Source organism: Anomalospiza imberbis, chromosome 12 (assembly GCF_031753505.1).
Source record: "Anomalospiza imberbis isolate Cuckoo-Finch-1a 21T00152 chromosome 12, ASM3175350v1, whole genome shotgun sequence".
Taxonomy (NCBI): Eukaryota; Metazoa; Chordata; class Aves; order Passeriformes; family Viduidae; genus Anomalospiza; species Anomalospiza imberbis.
In genome coordinates, this window is record NC_089692.1 from 4,734,905 (window position 1) to 4,754,237 (window position 19,333).

Consider the following 19,333-nt stretch of genomic DNA (forward strand, 5'->3'; position numbering starts at 1 on the left):
CACAGCCTGGTTTGTCTCCTAACACCCTCCCTTCAGTCCCTCTGACTGGGATGGGGAGGTGGGCCTGGAGACAGGCAGCCCCAGAGAGGCAGCAGAAACACCCACATGAGCACGGAAAGATCATCTGGCCTTGGTAGGGAGACACTGGGAAAAGACACTGTATGAAACATTAAGCTCCCGGAGGGCTGCAAAATCTGGAACGAGAGATCTGGGGACCAGCCAGTCCCTAGCTCTGCTTCCTTTTGGGACAAGCAAGGCCTGCTTCTCTACATGGAACCCCGTGTGCTGTAGTTGGTCCCCAGGCACTTAACTGGTCATGTTCCTGTCCTTGCACCTCTGCAGCCTCTATGCAGTGACTGCAGTTGTTTTATCTGCTGCTCACTGCTTGCACAGAGGGAGGATGCAACACTGTGCACTCTGCAAGGAGACAGAAAAGCGGCTGGCTGGGAATGTTCGACTGGCTAATACCAGTCCCCTTCTTCCTAGGATTCCTAACCTGAAGCCAACTCAGAAGAGGGTGCGGGTGATTTTGAAAGGCAGAGCCCGGGAGAAGAAGAGTCTTGGTAAACCGAAATGCTCTGCGTTATGGCAGACAGAGGAAGGCCAGAGACCCAAGAAGCAGGTGCACTGGAAACCAAAACCCGAGTTACAGCATTTGTGTCAGCTGGAGCATCCGGCAGGAGCCGGCAACATCATGTCTTCTGCTGCTGATGGTCTCCTGCCCTAAGTTAATTAATTACTTCTTAGTTAATTGGTAATTCTTAGTTAATTTAACACCAACCTAATAAAAAATGATTAATCTTATTTATAACTACTTCACAAAAGGAGCCAGTTTGTGCTGACCAGACAGAGTAATTAAATCAAGGGCTTCAGCAAAAAAAGGATAATAAAAGGAAAGGCTGGATTGTGAGAGATGAGGTGATATTTTGCTGAAGCCAAAAGGTTGTTAGGTTAAAGAATGAAAGGTGTTGGTTCTATGTGGTGTTGTTTGGATTGTTTGGATTTGTTCTGGTTGGTTTGTTGAGTGTTGCTGTGAGCTGGGAGAGGGGTGGGGTTGAAGACCTGACTAAAAAAGAAGTAGGAGGAGAGGGGAGGAGACCGTAAATTTGCAGATGTGACCAAGGTGGGAGCATGTGTCAATCTGCTGGAGGGTAGGAGGGCTCTGCAGAGGAACCTGGACAGGCTGGATAGATGGGCGGAGTCCAACAACATAAAGTTTAACAAGTGCCAAGTCCTGCTCGTTGGCCACAGCAACCCCTGCAGTGCTACAGACTGGGGATAGAGTGGCTGGACAGTGCCCAGACAGAAAGGGACCTGGGGTTACTGGTCAACAACCAGCTGAACATGAGCCAGCAGTGTGCCCAGGTGGCCAAGAAGGCCAATGGCTCCTGGCCTGGATCAGGAATGGTGTGGCCAGCAGGAGCAGGGAGGTCATTGGCACTGGTGAGGCCACACCTTGAGTGCTGTGTCCAGTTCTGGCCCCTCAGTTTGGGAAGAACATTGAGATGCTTGAACATGTCCAGAGGAGGCAACAAGGCTGGTGAGGGGCTGGGAACACAAGCCCTGTGAGGAACAGCTGAGGGAGCTGGGGATGCTCAGCCTGGAGAAAAGGAGACTCAGAGGTGACCTGATCACTCTCCACAGCTCCTGAAAGGTGCCTGTGCTCAGGTGGAGCTGGGCTCTTTCTCCAGGCAACAAGTGACAGAATGAGAGGACACAGTCTCAAGCTGTGCCAAGGGAAGTTTAGGTTAGACGTTAGAAAAAAATTCTTCACTGCAAGAGTAATTGCATGCTGGAATCTTCTGCCTGGGGAGGTGGTGGAGTCACCAACCTTGGACATGTTTAAAAAAAGACTGCACGAGGCACTCAGTGCCATGGTTTACTTGATGAGGAGGTGTTAGGTCATAGGTTGGACTAGATGATCTTAAAGGTCTTTTCCAACCTAATTCATTTTGTGATTTTGTGAAAAGTTGGCGGCTGGGAGAGAATGGAAGTTCCCGAGTATCCACCCAATGGGAAAGGGGACAGGGACCGCCCCGGCCAGGAAAAGGTATAAAAAGAAGCCATTTCCTCAGGGGCGGCGTGTGTTCGTCTCTCGGGCAAGGGAGCGGGGAAGGGAGGCACACCCCCTGGCTCAGCTCAATCGTTACTAATAAAGCGTTTTCCTTGCTTCAACGATTTGCGCCCGCTGAGTTGTATCTAAAAGTTAGTGCATTTCTAGCACCACGGAGGAGGAAAAAGGTGATCTTTAAGGTCCCTTCCCTGTTCTATGATTCTGTGACTGGGCACGGATGCAGCACTTTCACGGTCCTTCCCCCACTGCGAGCTGCTCCGGTCCCGGAGCTGAGGCGGGCCTGGACGGAATCGATGGAGCCGCTGCAGGTGTGGGGCAGCGGGCTCCGCGTGGGGCAGGGAGCGAGCGGCGCCGCGGCTCCGGGCCAGGGGCACGCCCGCAGCGGCACCGGGAACGATCGAGCGCCGACTGGCGGAGCCGGGCCGGGGGCCGGGCAGGGCGCAGCCGCTGGCGGTGCTGGAGATGGCGGCAGAGCGGCAAGAGGAGCCAGGCCCCGGTCCCGGTCCCGGTCCCTGCCCAGGGGTCACGGGGGATGAGCGGGGCACGGCCGGAGGGTGCCGGTGCTCCGCTCTGCCCGCTCCTAGGCAGGGGGTCATGGAGAAGGCCCGGCGCCGCCTGAGGCAGTTCGATGTCGGGGACAAGTTCTCCCGCTTGCCGCTGCCCAGAGCCGCCGTGCTGCTGCCGCTCGTGGTGCGAGGGGGGCGGCTGCACCTGCTGCTCACCGTCCGCTCCATGCAGGTACCGGGGGGGCTCCGAGCGGCGCGATCCTTCCCGGGGAACCAGCGGTGTGCGCCCTCCCGGCCCCTGCACACCCCCAGTCCCGCCCCTTGTTCCCAAGGGCACAGCCTGTTGTTTTTACACTCCTGTGATTCTGCTGTTCGCGTGCCAGCAACATGCCGGGATCCCGGAAACCCGTGACAGGAAATTGTAATTTCCACAGTCGGCAATGATTGCTTACTTATCTGCTTACTTAAGTAAGGAAACTGACTACGCAGTGCAGCTTTATTATGTGAGGTTTTTCAGTCTGCAATTAATAATACTATTTTCACCCTTTAATACATAAAAGGCAACAACCCAAGGCTCCCAGAACTCTTTCTCTAGCATTTTGTTTTCTTTTACAACTCTTGTTTTCCATCGCTGTGCACATCAACTGCCTGTATTCAGGAATTACTTTTTTCTGTTGCTGGGTCTTGCCTAAAAAACAAATAATCCCAGTTACACACCTGATACATTGATCGTAAATGTGTTTTTTACTGACCCTTGATGCACAAGCCTACTACTGGAATGTACTTAAAGCTTATAGGTATCTTAGAAATAACTTACTTTCTGATACAGTTAAGAGAAGACACAGACTTCGAAGCAATAACTCAGGAACTTAATTTGTAATGAGTTAGCTGCGTGTCTCCCTGCCGAGAGGCGAAAACACGCAAAAACACAAACACACACACACACACTTTGACAAAATGGCAATCTTTTATACCCTTTCCGTGGTCCCTGTCCCCTTTCCCATTGACTGGCTACTCAGGAACTTCAGCTCTGCCGACTGCCAACTCTCCTGTCCCTTCCTTTTTCATCCTTCTTCCCGTTTTGGTCATGTCTTCAACCCTGCCCCTCTCCTGGTTCTCAACACCACCCAACCAAATAAACAAAACACATCCTAACTATAGATAACAAATAGGAAACAGAACCAACCATTTTCATTCTTTTGCTGCATAACCTTTTTGGGCTGAAGCAAAATGTTATTTCCCTTTTCACAGGTACATTATTTAATTGTGTCTTTCAGAAGTTTTTGCTCTTAGAGTATTTTAATCTTGCTCTACAAGTTGTCTGTCTGGATTCACCTGTCAGTCATTTATGCAAATAAGATAATGCAAAATGTAAACTTTGACATACTAAAGCAGAAGTTCCACAGTTACACAATGCTGTACAGGTGCAGTGTATTTCTTATAGCAAGGGTTTATGGATTAGCAGGGGATAGCCTCAGCGTTTTCTTAGGTAGCTACTCTTGCTAAGGCAGGTTTCTTCTGTTCTGCAGAAACCTTAACCACCATTTCCACCTTCTTTGACTGGAAAGATAAACATAAAGGGATGCTGCAATACCAACATGCATCTGTGTGGATCCAATAAGAAACATAAACCTTGTTATATTTAACAGTAGCACTCCTTTACATTCTAGCTGAGAAGATCACCAGGGGAAGTGTGTTTTCCGGGAGGTAAAAGGGAAGCCACTGATAAAGATGACATTGACACTGCTCTCCGAGAAGCTAAAGAAGAAGTGGGTCTTCAGCCAGAGAAGGTGGAAGTCATCTGTAGGCTGATGCCTGGAATTGATAAAGTAAGTAGCATATCAATACAGAATAAGTTTGGGTGCTTTTGTGTGGTTGGCAGTGACCTTTTCAAACCTGTAACTTCCAAGAGGTGCTGCTTCTTCATGTGCACAGTCCGTGTGTCCAGCAGAGCCCAGGGAAAGGGCTCTTGCTCAGTGTTTGGTATTTGTGAGACCAGCTCTGGGGCACCAGTCAGTGACTCTGGAGTACCACACAGGCAGCGCTGCCCTGGCGAGAGTTTAGCAGAGAGCCATGAGCACAGTCACGGGGCTACAGCCAGTGGGTGATGAGCAGGCAGGCTGAGAGAGGTGGGCTTGCTCAGTTTGAAAGCTACCAGGGCTTTTGGCTGCTTTCTTCTCCTGGGGGGTCAGAGAGAGAACAATACCAGAACTCTTCTTGAGGCAGTGGAGACAGCAGCAGCATGGACATTTTGATAAGATGCAAGGAAAAAATCCTCTTCACCTGAGGTCAGCCCAAAACTGGAGCAGATGTTCCTGACAGGCTGTATAATCTCCGTCTCTGGAGCTGTGCAGAGCTCACTCACCCAGGCAGGGTCGCAGCAGGCTGCTGTAGCCTCACAGGTGTGTCGTTTGTTGTCTGCTGACTCCAGGGCAGTGCAGACAGAGGGAGCACTAGAGAGGATGTGCACCGGGATCGTGTGCATCATCTTCCTCTAGCAGGGAGACTCCAGAGGTGTCTTTGGAGTGTAGGTCACCATTTGTCAATTAACAGGTTCTCAATTTCTATAACAGTGTTCAGTATTACATAGGATCAGTTTTCCCACAGAACAGAGGAATTGCTGTTTATGAAGACTATTTTTGTTCACCACGTAACAGTTTATTACTATGCCTCCTGTTCTTCTATCTGTTAGCAATATGCTCTCCTCATTAAAAAAGGAAAGAACTACATTTGAAATTGTATTGAAAAAAGCTTTATTTAACTACTTAAATTATAATTTCTCTACAGATAGCCTTAACGCCACTTAGTTCAGAGGCAGTGTGTAAAAAGGAACAAATTTTCCCTGTTTTCCAGCCAGTTACTTCAGTCAGTAGGAGAGATAGTGTGGGTGTTGGACCATGAATATTGTACATGTCAGATGTACATGTACTCTGGCTCCTCAATATATACATTCCAGGTGCTTCTGAATTGGACGGGGTCTTTCCAGACTTGAATCAAATACCACAAACACTCTTTTGCTCTTCCTCCTTTTCAGGACAGTAGTCTTTGTTAGTGTGAATAAATAGAACTAGCAATGTATCCGAAAAAATTTTGGTGTTCCGTTGATGCAAACTATTAATTCAGTGTTTTTGTCTTCCCATGGAACTAGGGATTACATTTAGAATCAAAGTGTCCATAAATAAGGTTTTTCAAGAAGTGTTATATTTTATGGCTAAATATATTGCAATAATATTTCTGTACCTATAGAAAAATACTCCCATATTCTGGAAAATTCCTATATCCCAGGAAAACAATACAGAAATATGATGAAGGATAGGGAAAATCTGGATTAAAATCAGAATTAAAAAATGTAAATGAGAAAACATGTATGCTTTTTTACTTCTGTGACAAAGTGGCAGGCCTTTTTAACTGCTATATGATTATACAGGATGAAGAGATTATTTGTAAAGTCATTTTTGACAAATAGAAAAATATGATTTCAAATTCTCCAAGTCAAATTAAATAGCTCACCATTATGGGGACTAAATTGCATTGCAGTTAAAAATATTTCATAGGCTTCTTGTACCCATTTTGTAACAACGAAATGTTTTTTTAAGTAATGAACATTTTTACTTGGTACAAACATGTTTGAGGGTTTTGTTGATTTTTTAAAATTTACTTATTTATTGGGTTTTTTTTCTCTCTTTATAGATGAATAACTTGGTGACACCAGTTGTAGGATTTGTGGAGGATACATTCGAGGTCACTCCTAATCCAGATGAAGTGAGCGAGGTTTTTGTTGTGCCTTTGGAGTACTTTGTCAAGCCCTTAAATTACAAGACCTTCTCTTATAAAACCTCCTCAGGTTACTTAACTCGGATACACTGCTTTACATATGATGACCAGGAACACAGAAAGTCATTCAAGATATGGGGACTGACTGCCCACTTTGCTGTATTTCTTGCTCTTGTAATTTTTGGAGAGACACCTACCTTTGAAGTGGATTATGATCTTGACAACTTAATTTCATCCTCTGAGAATTACTTCATTAATTTGTACGCATCCGTACATGAAAGAAAGAAGAGTAATCTGTGACAACTTGGTCCGGCCATTAATTCATTTTGAAAGAGGAGAAAGGAGGTCTCTTTATTTCCCTTGTACCTATTTTTTCAAAGCTACACTTGAATTTCTTCTGAATTGGGAATAAAAGTAAGTGACTTAACTGCTTTCCTGAATGGGATTCTATATTATATTCTTTATCATTTTCTAGCAAAAAGTGCAAATTTTTCTGCACAGAATGATACAAACCAGACAAAGGGCCATTAAAGTCTCTCCTTGAAATTCAGTTGTAGTTTCACAAAACCTTTCCTTAGGCTGAACAGGACTTGGTTACAGATTTGATGCTTCTTTCAGGATCAAAAATCAGTCTGGGCACTACCAGGCTGTGACAAGGATGAAAGTAACAATGGCAGTTGTCTTGGTTTACAAGACAGGTGTCTGCTAGGGAAGGCAGAAAGAAAGCCTCCCTTGGAATGGACAATGAAAACCCCTTCCCTCTGGATTATTAGAATTGTGAAATCAAGGAGCTCTCAGGCACAGATATGGCAATAGGGATAACAGCTCTTTACCGGTGTATATAACAAAGCAAACAAACAACAGCAGCTATGGCACTGACCGCAAAGGGAACAGGAGCCCAGTCCCAAACAACAGCAGCAGAGGAAATTTTGGGTGTGTGGAGTCACCTCTGGTAAGAGGCAGTGGACACCCATCCTTCCTCACACAAACTGGCTCAGCTCTCAAACCCCCACCCCCAGAAGGCCACATCCAGGGCACATTCCCATGAGGGGCAGCTGAGGGGCTGTCATAACCCATCAAAGACCTCCAAAGTGCCCCCAGACCCATCCCTGAGGCCTTGCACCAGATGGCTGCATGGCATGCCACGTAACACAGCAGACCTGAAAATCCACAACCCAGTTCATGGCAGACTCCAGGGATATACTGGTGCTCAAGAGTTTACATTATTGAAAAGGAGCAAGAGACAGAGTCCAACTTGCCCCACCCCAGGGAGGTACCTGGGCAGTCCCACTTTGCCCAAATCTCCATTAATCCATTGGGGTCTTATGTGTTGTGAGACCTCACCACAGAGAAGACCAGAAGAGGATTTCATGGGATGGGATGTGATCCATGGAATGGTGATATTTTCTACTAAAATTCCATGTGATCCATGGAATGGTGATATTTTCTACTAAATCTGTCCCTGTCACTCTCTTTCTTCCCCTCTTCCCAGCCCCCCTCCCTCCCCCCCCCCCCTTTTTCTATTTCTTTCTGTTTCTCTTCCTCACATTTATTATTACATAAAACCCAGACTATCGACTTTGACATATGGTCTCATTTTGCACCTTAATTCAGGGGCATCTCCTTAATAATTTTAATAACCAGATCATAGCAACCCACCAAAACTTGAACAGAACTCATTCACCTTTAAACAGTTTAAGTAATATTATAGGAAGAAAAAAGTATAGACTAGTTTATTTATGAAATGTTGGGAGAAAAGCACCATCAGTGAAATGAACAGGGCCAATGCCTTTATTAATTTTCAGCTCTGTATTAAAAAGATCAGCTGGGCAGAGGTCCCGTACGGAGCTTGCCCCCGCTGTTGTAGCTTTCCCAGGTGGCCGAAAGGAAGGAGGCATGCAGAGTCTGTTGCTGAAGTCCAGAGCAGCAGCTGTCCCTTCTTTTTCCCTGTGGCACACCGGTGGCCAAAGGGTGAGGAGGCGTGGTGTGCAGAGTCTGTTGCTGAAGTCCAGAACAACAGCTGTCCCCACTCCCTGCCTGGTGGCAGCCGCAGGGAGCTCTGTCTTTTCCGTCTCCACCTCGCATAGCCTATTCTAGTCTAGTCTTTTTGTGATGATGACGGACGATGATGATGATGACGGACAAAAGTCGATCAGGGGATGTGTTTCCCTCTTCCTCAGCTAGGGCATTTGTCTATCCCCCTCTACTGTGTTTAGTTCTTTATTCAGGGGTGTCTTTATCCCCAAAAAATACTCCCATGATCCCAGTGGGTTTTCTTACTTGCATTTTAGTCCCAGAATGTCGGTGTGGTGGGGGGAGGCAGGTTATCTCCCGGTAGTTTAGAGAAAACAAACAGAGCAATTAGCTAATCAACATTTCAATATCAGTACTCAGCTAGAGCCAGCAGCCATTCCAGTGCTGCCACGGGAACTAGGAAGGCCCTTTCTGCCTCTCTGGGGAGCACCTGGAAACTTTGTTCATTACAATCAGTAGACTATATATTGTTCATCCACTCAGCTGGACATGCCACCGAACTGAAGAGTGGCATTATCCCATCCTGTATTTCCCTTTGGCATTCTCTTTTAGAGCACAGACGTGACAAAACCAGAAAGCACAGCTTGAGTCAGTCTTTACCTTCACCCGGAATTCAGGACTCGCTCGCAGAGACCAATGCTCTGTGAATTCTCAGGACTCGCTCGCAGAGACCAGTGCTCCGTGAACAACTCTCTTGGTGAATCGCCGAGTGCAGCCGCCTGAACGCGCCTGGGCTCCTTCACTCCTCGTTCCGCCTCATTCCGCCCTCGGTGCCCCCTCTGTCTCGCCTCGATCCGCCTGAGTCCCCGCTCGGTCCCCGCCTGTTCCAGCCCTGGTGCCCCCGCGGTCCCCGGGCACAGCGGGAGCAATTCGCTCCCAGGCCCGGAACGGGACGGCCCCGGCGGCAGCGCTCGATATCGCCAGAGCCTCGGCCCCAGCTCCGGGCTGCTCCTCCACATCGGAAAACCCCGGCTCTCAACAGCTCCTGTAGAGCGCAAAGCCCCGTGGCAATCAGCCAGCTGCAGGTCCCGGGCGCTAACATTTAGCTTCTCGTTCTTCTTAGGGACACACAAGTAGCAGAAGTCATTTCCTGGTGCAAGGGTTTGTCACCTAATCTGTAGCCAGGAATTAGTGCTGCAGAAGACTGACGTTACTACATCCTGTATTTTTCTTTGGCATTCTCTTTCACAATACAGATGTGCTAAAAGAAAAAAAAAAAAAAGTACAGTATTTATCAACCTCTATCTCCGAATGAAATGCAAGCCTGATTTTCAGTTGTATTCCCAGCATTGTAATAAAACCACACCAGAATCATAATTGTTGCAAGTTCCTTGCTTGCATTAAACCTGAGATTTTAATATTCTTTCCAAGTTTGTCTGTAATATATATGATGCCTTAGGTTTTAGGTTTTACACTTTTCAGATTCTGTACTGCTTTAGTATGTAGTTCTGAGCATCATATCAGGGGATGGTGAGCTCTCTTCACAGAGCAGACAGACAAAACAATTCCTTCTCTAGCTGGGGACCAAGGACAACTGATCCAGATCTCAGGCCCAAGAGCATAAACAATGTGGGCTGAAGAGAGAAAAGCAAGAAGGGTGGGACTTCATGGGCTAAAGTTGTAACTGGACAATGAACTCCAATATGCAGATGGGCCAGAACTTATCAAAGTGAGAGACCCTGTGACTGGTTGTGCGTTTTGCAACCATTTTGGTCCATCTTGGGTGTGACCCTGGCTGGGCTCTTGTGCTGCCCAAGGTGGATCCATTGAGGCTTTTTAATAAATCCCTACTTTATTCTTTAACTCCGTCTAGCCTCTGTTCTAAGCCAGCCTACACAAGGCATCATATAAAAACCCACATAGAAACCCAAGTTCTTTATATATCCTAAAGAACTTGGGTTTGTTAAATTACTGCATTTGCCTTCATGCTGCTGAGGAATAGCACAGATTGTTTGTGTCTTCAGCAGAATTGGTTTGTCTTAGTAAAAAGACTTAGAATGTGAAAAACTTTCCAATTTAACCAGAATTAAGGAAGTACATTTGAAAACCCTATTAGTTTGTGATGTTTCCAAGTCTATTACTCTGTGCAGCCTAAGGAACCTGTAATAGAATAAGGGAAGAGAGATCTTACAGACGTGTTATCTGTAAGTGTATGGAAAACCTTCACACAGAGCCCCTGCACAGCCACTTCAAAGACTCGGTGACAGAAGAGGAACGTAGGATTGAACTAAGAGAGACAAATGTCCAATTAAAGTCAAATTGCAAGTTATTTCCTTTTCAGATTGGGCCACAGATTGTATTCTGCTCACCATCCTGGGGGTTCAGAATGTCCTGCAGCATGGCTGAGACATGAGACTTGTGGAGTAGAATTATAAAAAGGTGAAGCACAAACATTTGTTATGCACTTACATTGCTTTACCAAGTTGGCACCTTAAAAATGGTTTTGCTCTTTTAATGGAAGTTTATAGCTGGAATTGAAGGTTTTTTAATTGTTGAGAAGCTCTGAGTAGAAGCAAGTATTCTTGCTGGGTACCTGTGGTAGGTAGGTACCTGATACCTGGCAGTGGAGGAATGTGCATGTACTTACATTTAAATCTCTGAAGTATTCATTATAGTCAAGAGCGTATCCAACCACAAATTTATCTGGAATTTCAAAGCCTGTATCTGTAAGAAAATACAGTTCTTTTTATACTTCAGTGGTGTAAGTAGCTTTTAAGTGCACAGCTGGTATTCAACACATACTTGAGCTAAGGGAAATAGGCGTCATCTCTTTCAGGGTGCTTCCTTAAGAATCCGAGCTGTAAATTGATGACAGATGTTAGAATCTAAACCATTCTCATCAGTCAGTAATATAATTAAGGTGTTAAGAGAATGACTTTTATTAAAAAAATAATTGTTTAAAACCTAGTTATGAGTTCGTCCTGGGAGAGGAGAAAAGGAGTGAGATTTTACTTGAGTGAAAGGAGATGAACTTTGATTCAGTAGGACTTTTCAGTTTGGAAACAAGACAAGTTTAATAATGCCAAATGTCAAAACAAATGCCCTCTGGGGTCAAAGCAGAGCAAAACACAATTAAGGTTTAATTCTCTTTTTGCTATCTGAATAGTTAAATTTGTATATCAGGTAGCTAAATTTGCACTCAGGAAAAAAAGAAGGTGGTCGTGAGGCCTCAGGATGGTGTAGCTAGTCATTAGATCACAAGCTTTTATGTAGTTTCTCCCCATTTCTCTTGGCCTTCATGAAACTTATGTGCCAGTTGTCAGATGTGCTGCCTGAAGTGAAATTGAAAGACTGTGTTTTGGAAAAAACAGGAAAAAAATACTAGAAAAACATGATACTTACAGTCTGGTCTGTAATCTGGACTCTGACATGTCCTTTTTACCAGCAGGCTGTAAGGTAGAGCAGAGAAGGTTGGTTTTAAAAATATGTCTTGCTCTAAGTTGTAGGCTTCCTTTCTGCCATGCCTCCCCATAAGGTTCTAAAATCATGCACTTAAATTAAAACAGTGAGATTATTGCACAGAAAGAAGTAGTGTTCAGCCTCATAGTGGAGGGAGAAGCAAAGGCTCTGATCTAGGTTCATTCTTTACATACAACTGGCTCGACTTTGTATTCAGTTCCCTTCAATCCTGTGTCTCTGATCTTTCCCCTTCCATCCTGCAATGTCTCAGGACACTAGAATAGCACAGAGGGGGAAGCATGTCCAAGTGGCTGGTAATGATTTTAGTGGGGTGGGAGGGAGAAAAGAAAGATTTCTTCTTCAAAATTACATCTATTCTTGGTTTGCCTGTACACTTCAGAAGAAATTGAGAACCTCCTGGACAGTCACTAGAAGGACTGTCTGAATAACTGATGCTTAAATCAACTGTTTTTATAAAGCATTGTGGTTACTTGACAGAAGAAGGGATATTCCACAAAATTTCCTTTTAGAGATCTACTAAAAGAAGATCTAGAATGCTACTTGAAGATATCTTCCAAGTGCTGTCAGACTCTTAGATTCTGGAAACTTCTATGGTTGAGGATATTAAGAAGTATTCTATGGTTGAGGATATTAAGAAATATTCTGTGTTGTCATTCTAGTATTGAAGCAGCTTGAGGTGGTGTTAGAAAACCTATGGAAAGAGATGAATTTCCTTCAAGCATGAAGTACGAAACAGAGAATTCATGAGACTTTATGGACTACATGGAAAGAACCATAAAACCTTTTTTTATTAATTTGAGCACTGAAGATGGTAGTGCACAGGAAAATTTCCCAGTTTAAAAAAACATTTAATTTTTCAACAGCTAGATAAGGATTACTTCCTGCATTTGCTTCCTCCCCCCCAAACTTCAAGCCAAACAAGCACCTGTCAGCATACACTGACTATTCACCAAATGATTTGAATATATTAGTTAGTGGCTATATCCTTGTACCTTACAACTTTTACCATCCTTGGTTTCTTTTCTTTTATTTTTGAAAGCAGTGCTTTCATTGTTCTACCAGTCTCAATAATGTCCTGAAAGAAATTAAAAAAAAAAATTATCCTTCAAGTTTGAAAGGAAAACCAGACTGTCAGTGGATTAAATTAGAGCATAACAACCTGGCTGCCCAGTAACATAATTAATTATTATTTTATATGTAATATGTATTAATTTGAAAAGAAAGGAAAAAAATCCATGTCATTCCACCCCTGGTTCAGTCATTACTTACCTCTACTACTAACACATTCTGGAAGAGATTACATAGGGAAAGAAGGAAGAAAAGAAAAGAAAATACTTAAATGCCAATTTTCAGCACATTATACAGACAAGAAAAGCACACTAAAACCCTCAGTTACAAGGAAGTTGCATTGATTTTCAGAGGAGATTGTCATTTTTACTACTGACTTTGGTGCTTTCCGAAGAGTCTTTCTGTAAGTATTTATGAAAGCTTAAAATGTGGTGATATAGGCACCTATGTCAGATCTAGATATTGCTCTGTGTAAAGCACTAGTATTCTAGAGCCACACTGCATGAATCAGTTTAGTATGGTTCATTTCTGGGCATTCTGGGATAAAATGGGGAATGGGATCTTTGGGAGCAGTCATCACTGCTCACTTCAAGTTCCACTGAGATCGGTGGGAATTATTCACTGTTTCAAAGCCCAACATTTTAAATCAGTGTTAAGTGGCTGGAGGTATGCAGTATCAAAATCTTAATAAAGATGGATTTCCTGGAAAATACACGAGACCAGTTGTTTCCCTTTAAAAGGTGAAAATGCTAATTCATACCTTCCCATTTAGTGTAGACAGTTCCTCTCCAACAAAACTGATTTTTTCTGCAGGTGAATCACTCTAGAAGGAGAAAGAAGAGATGGAAGTCACATAAAGCATGTCCAAAAGTGTTACCCTGTATTTGTTTGAAAGGTGTGCTGCTCTTGCATTTTGCAAGAGGAGGGAGTATGAGATCTGCCCCTGGCTTTGTCATGTTGAGTGTTCTGCTATATGTTTGTTTCAGTCATGTTGAGTGTTCTGCTATATGTTTGTTTCAGTGAATGTGTAATACCCACCCTTTGGGGAAGATCAGTAAATCAGTTCCTTTTTAGTATGTAATTTGAACAGAATGTATGGATAAACTCAATTTTTATATGCATAAACTCAAACTACCAGTATTTAGAATGCCAGTCTATGGAGAGAGTCAATTTTCCAAAGAAAAGAAAGTTGCTTACACAGTAGCTCTTTATTCTGACAAAATCCACTGTAACAGGCACAGATTTATCACCATTTTGGTTTAGTGCTTTTATATGATCCAGCAAATCAGCAAAGAATTTATAGCCTCCTTTAAGGACACATAGTGCAACAATGTGATGACTTCCCATGTCTTGCATGATATCTCTAGCCAAACGTTCTGTCCTGTGGGGAAAAACAAACAAAAAAGAAAAGAATTCTGGAAAGTGTTCTGTATATCTAGTTGTTTGTCCATATATTAAGCAATGTTCAAGTAAAAATTGTAAAAATTTTCATCTTGCTGTTATGTTTTTATAGCTAGCAAATTGTGACCACAGCAAGTCATAGGAAAGTTAGTTCCATATTTGCGCAGCACAAGCTGATTTAATCCATAAACCTTAATATTGCAGGATATGTAGTTTTAAAGATATTTGAGGGAACATGGAAGCTTAACTGGGCTTGTAGAGGAATCCTCTCCATAAACTCCCTCTTGCACTAGACTTTAGGACAGAAGTGTTATGCTGCAGGGTTTCCATTTTTCTCATGGGCTGCACAGGGCAAGAACCTCAGTCTTTTCATTTGAAGGGACAAAAATTGTCACCACTGTCCCTAATGTTTTCTGTTTACCCTCATACCTGTCCAGGATGAGTCCATGAGGAATGAAGACGCTTTCTAAATCTTCTTCATAATGCTTTGGAATGCAAAACAGATTTTTGTTGTAGCCGCTTTCCTCATCTCTTATCTGCAAGGGAAAGGGAAGTAAGTCTAAAACTAGCAACAAAGCCATACAAGGAAAAGCTTCCAGTCTCTGATAGTGTGAAGAAAAAATTCCTCCACCCCAATAATATGTCAAAATAAAAATACTTCTGAGAGTTTTTGATCTTTCTGCTAGAACTGTTCACAATCTGATAACTCAGGAGCTGGTGGCTGAGTTGTGAATGGAGTTGTGAATGGATAAACAAGTACTTTGCCCCAGTCATTATGAAATAAATTATTGGCCATAATCAACGCCTTTAAAAAGCCACCCAAAGCAATAACAACCCCCCCCCTTGTTCCATTTGCTGTTCTGCAGAGCTCAGTAGCTTGCTCATGTGGTAGATAAGTGAAAATTAAAATGTAAAGCAAGGAGATTGAGATTACAGGTCAAGCATGTGACTTTGAGATGCTGCTCTACCTTGATCATCATTTTCCACTGTGTAAAAGAGAAAACTCTGCCTCCTAAGCATGAATTCACAGCTGAACTTTTGACATTCCAACCTTTAGCTGTCTCAGAGGACAAGGGAGATGGCTCACCCCAAAGGAGAAGCTTTGGGATGGCAGTGGGAAGAGGGGAAGCTGCAGAGGGTGCCCACAGGTGGGAAGCAGTTATGCTGTTTGCCCTTGGAGCAGTGTTCTTCATCATGGCTGGGGACTGGCCAGGGCTACCTCCCACAGATCTGGACCTTAACCCTTTTGCCTCCAGGATTTCGGGTTACAGTTCTTTATTCAACATGCTGGTTTCAGGCTGTTGCACCCAGAGATGTCTGCATGTCTAAAAGAGCTATAATCTCCATTTGGGTTTCTCTTCTGGCCCCAAACAGATTGGTGTCTTTGGATTCTACCTCCCTTCAAGACCTTGATGGATGCTTTGTTCATTTATTAAGTGGTGGTACAAAACCAGGCAAGGAAACATATAAGGAAGTAGAAAGAATTGTGAGTAAGATTAATATATAAGTTTTAGAAATAAATTAGGAAAACACCCTCAAATTAATGAGATTTTGTCACACCTGATACTGCCCTGCTGTTGTTAAAAATACAGAACTAACTGAAAGAAAAATTCAGAGCTGGCTCAAAGTTTCAACAGTGAAAATTAGGTTATCTACACACCAGTTACCTTCCACAGAACTCAGTAAAGCATCTTGCTAAAAGCTCAGAGCTGTGGATTTGGCAGTAATAGCATAAAGTATTGCTAACAACAAGTTAAGACCTGCAAACTCTTTAGACAGATGAATTGTGTTTAATTCTCCTTTGCTTTGGCATAGGAGAGATAAGTGCTTAGGAAGAAAAGAAAATGGATGGTAGGAAACAGTAGTAGGTTATCACTTGCAAAACTCATGGCAGCCAAAAATGAAATAACCAATTGCTGCCATTTATTTTAAATTGGTCACAAATAGCTTCCTGCATTTAAAGATAAAACTAGAGACAGGTGTTAAGGAAATTTCAGAAAACAGATTGTAGTAGCACAAGGCAATGGATATAGAAGCTCATCCTGGCTGGACTAAGCACATTCTGCAAGTACTCAAAATTTATCAGCCCTGATGGTCTGAGAACATGCAGATTGACCTCGCAGCTGAGCCCTGGGTGGGTGGCAGCAGTTCTGTTCTGCCTGGTTTAGATACTATTTTCTTCATGGCTGAAGTCAGTGAAGCAAAAGCATAAGTACAGCATTGGTTTTGGATCGGGTTTGTCCGTGCCTCATTGATTGTGGAGAGACGTGGGCAGTGACACTGCGATTGGCTGGGTCGGGCTGTGCCAAGCATCAAGAGCAGCCTTAGTGAGTGCAGAGCTGCTCATAGCTTGATGTTCGATTGACCCAGCTCCACATCTCGAATTTCTCCCTCTGGGAGGCTGCTAGTGATGAATACACAGACAGAGTATGAGAGTCTGACTTAATTAGAAGCATTGATCAAAGACAATGATTATTTGAGACTAGTGGAACACATAAACATCATTATCACTTGAAGTATCAAAAAAAAGCACCTTTAAGGATAGTCACTGACACCAGTATAAAAAGTTCTGTTTGTTTTGTTGTTGGGTTTTGGTTTATTTTGTCTCCAAGATTCCCATGTCTATTGCATTCTACTTAACTGCAGCTTAAAAGCAGTGATAATGCCCCCTGCAATTTGAGCAGCTTCTTTTGCCTAATCGTGATACCGATTGCAGTATTTAATGGACTTCAGCTTTACAATCTGCTTTTGCATTTATAAATGCACAGCATTTCTTCTGCACAGCAAGTTAAAGATCAGCCTTTTGCCAAAGCTGAGCTTCCTACTGCACTTGATTAGTGACACCACAACTGCTTCAACTCAAGTGACGGATGAGTTTGTGTGGATGTAACTGTGAAATAAAGGTAATCTTGAGGCATATAGGTGTGCATAGTCATTACTGCTTAAAGCTACTCCAGCAGTGTACCTTTGTAGCTGTTACTTGGTTTAACAACTGTGTTCATTGAGAGTCTTGGGTACAAACAATATCTTCTACAACAATACCCTCTGTGTGAAGCATTTTTAAAGCCTAATGAAAAGTTCAAAACCAGAACTTTAAGGATTGCATCAGTTTGAGCACCTCATCACCACAGCAACCTCCCTTACAGACTCATTAAAGCCTTTGCATTGTTGAATATCGCCTTGGCATATACTGAATAATACAGAGGCAGCCCGTAATAATAATGCAATCTACTAAGCTATCATACAAAATCATTAAATTTTTAAATAATGAGCTTATAACTTGAGGAATTAGATGTTTAATTTAGTTTCATCTGTTCAATTATTGATGTAAGTTTCTGAGTTTAAGTGGAAAAAACAACAAAACTAAGTACAGCAATTTTGTACATTAGAGAAATTAATAACTATTGTTTCATTGGCAAAGAATGAAAGAATATGAATATAGGTATGTTAAAGTCAAATAATGTCATGCATTTGTAGAAAAGTGAGTCTATCCAGATGCCTCTGCTCTGAAAGCCATCTTTTCTGCTGAGTAAATATAAGAACCAAAGCCTTTCATTAGCCAGTATTTCTAATGTTCTGCTATTTTTGCTGAAGCTGACCTTTCCCCCCCAGCCAAAGCTCCTTTCAGGTAAATAACCAAACACAAGGACATTATGCTTTCTTACCTGCAGTCCATGAGCCATAATCCCTCTCTGAAGATGCTCTTGCAGAATGAGTTGGTGTTACTACTGCAGTTTGGCTTGCTCTATGTTAATCTTTCAGTCAGACCATGACTTGCTTCTAGAAGGTCAAAATTGCCATCTTCCCTGCAGGAAGCATTACGTCCTTCTGCTTATGTACTGACATCACAATCCCAGGTTCTTACCTAACCAGATTAACCAGAAATAAAATTAGCTTGAGCCCTGCTGTAACCAATGAGGATAAAGATGTGGGGAACGAGGGAGATGCAAAAGAGAAGCTCATGAGTCAAATTAATGGGAAGGACTAGGTAGAATCTGAGGTGGGGTTTTTAACTGAAAACACTCATCAGATATTTGGTTGTAGCAGGTGGTAAATCAGTGGTGTATGTGTAAAAGGTAAGGTTGTGTACCATTTTCTTACACAGTGTTTGTTTACACAATCCATTGTTGTGATAAAGTCCATGTCTTTTAAAAATTCATGTTATAACTTGCTGTCAGAAAATAAAGCAGACAAAGCCTATTTTTAAAAGGATCTTGAAGGAGAGGTCTGCAGCTGTTGAGATGTGGTGAACCCTGTCTATCATTCTTCCAGGTCATCCTTTCATAAAACGAGAGGGTGATAGTTCCAGTAACATGCTTCACATCATTTAAAATCAAATCACGGTGACATTTCCTGTAATCTGATTAATCTACAAAGCTGCACTATTATCTGGGATTAACACGAAAGCCTGAAAGTTCTAAAAATTAATCCTACTTGCAAAATGAGCTAAAACGCGCTTGCATGCAATATATTACAGGATGTTCTTACTAGATGGAGTATATTTTATTAATTCAACTAGTTTAGTGTTCTCTTGGTGAGGGAGCACAGAAGCTAATGAAAGGAGATCTTGTTTCTTTGTAGCCTCACAGTTTCTCTTCAGATGGTGGCTGGTGACACTTGGGATAATGTAGAAAATCTGTTCCAATGGATTAATGGGCATATCCACAACCTTAAGTGAGACATTAAATAGTGGTTCTCTTGGGAACTGTTAGTGCCTTGAGGCTACCTGACCCCTAATTGATGTAGTCAGCAGGAGCTTCCTTCTATGAATTCCCTACTGTATTTCCTATATGCCTGTAGGCTCCATATCCTGATAAAAGCCTTGCTTTTCTAATTCCTAGAGTAAGGTGAGCCTTTCTAGTTGACACATTTGTTGGTTGATTCTCATGTGGTTTTCCACATTTAAACAGAGTTTAGCCTAGTTTTGCTAAAATCAACAGCTTAAATGCAGCTATTTGTTTGAAGCTTCTTTCTAATCAAGGCATTAATTATTGGCACTACTCTCAGTTTACCGTTTTCAGCAGTCAAACTGAGCACAGTGTCTGAAATTATAGTG

General features: G+C 43.0%; 2 protein-coding genes across 2 annotated transcripts; one reads left to right on the plus strand and one right to left on the minus strand.

Moving 5' to 3' along the window:
* Positions 1–2,572: 2,572 nt before the first annotated feature.
* On the plus strand, positions 2,573–6,758 carry NUDT7 (nudix hydrolase 7). Its single transcript, XM_068202523.1, has 3 exons — positions 2,573–2,812; positions 4,251–4,409; positions 6,271–6,758. The coding sequence occupies exons 1-3, from the start codon at positions 2,669–2,671 to the stop codon at positions 6,652–6,654; spliced, it is 687 nt and encodes a 228-aa protein (XP_068058624.1). The 5' UTR covers positions 2,573–2,668; the 3' UTR covers positions 6,655–6,758.
* A 5,052-nt stretch (positions 6,759–11,810) lies between these two features.
* On the minus strand, positions 11,811–18,091 carry LOC137481069 (hypoxanthine-guanine phosphoribosyltransferase-like). Its single transcript, XM_068202524.1, has 5 exons — positions 17,943–18,091; positions 14,707–14,813; positions 14,074–14,257; positions 13,637–13,699; positions 11,811–12,883 (listed from the first exon to the last, which is right to left on the minus strand). The coding sequence occupies exons 1-5, from the start codon at positions 17,958–17,960 to the stop codon at positions 12,776–12,778; spliced, it is 480 nt and encodes a 159-aa protein (XP_068058625.1). The 5' UTR covers positions 17,961–18,091; the 3' UTR covers positions 11,811–12,775.
* Between the last annotated feature and the right edge of the window lie 1,242 nt (positions 18,092–19,333).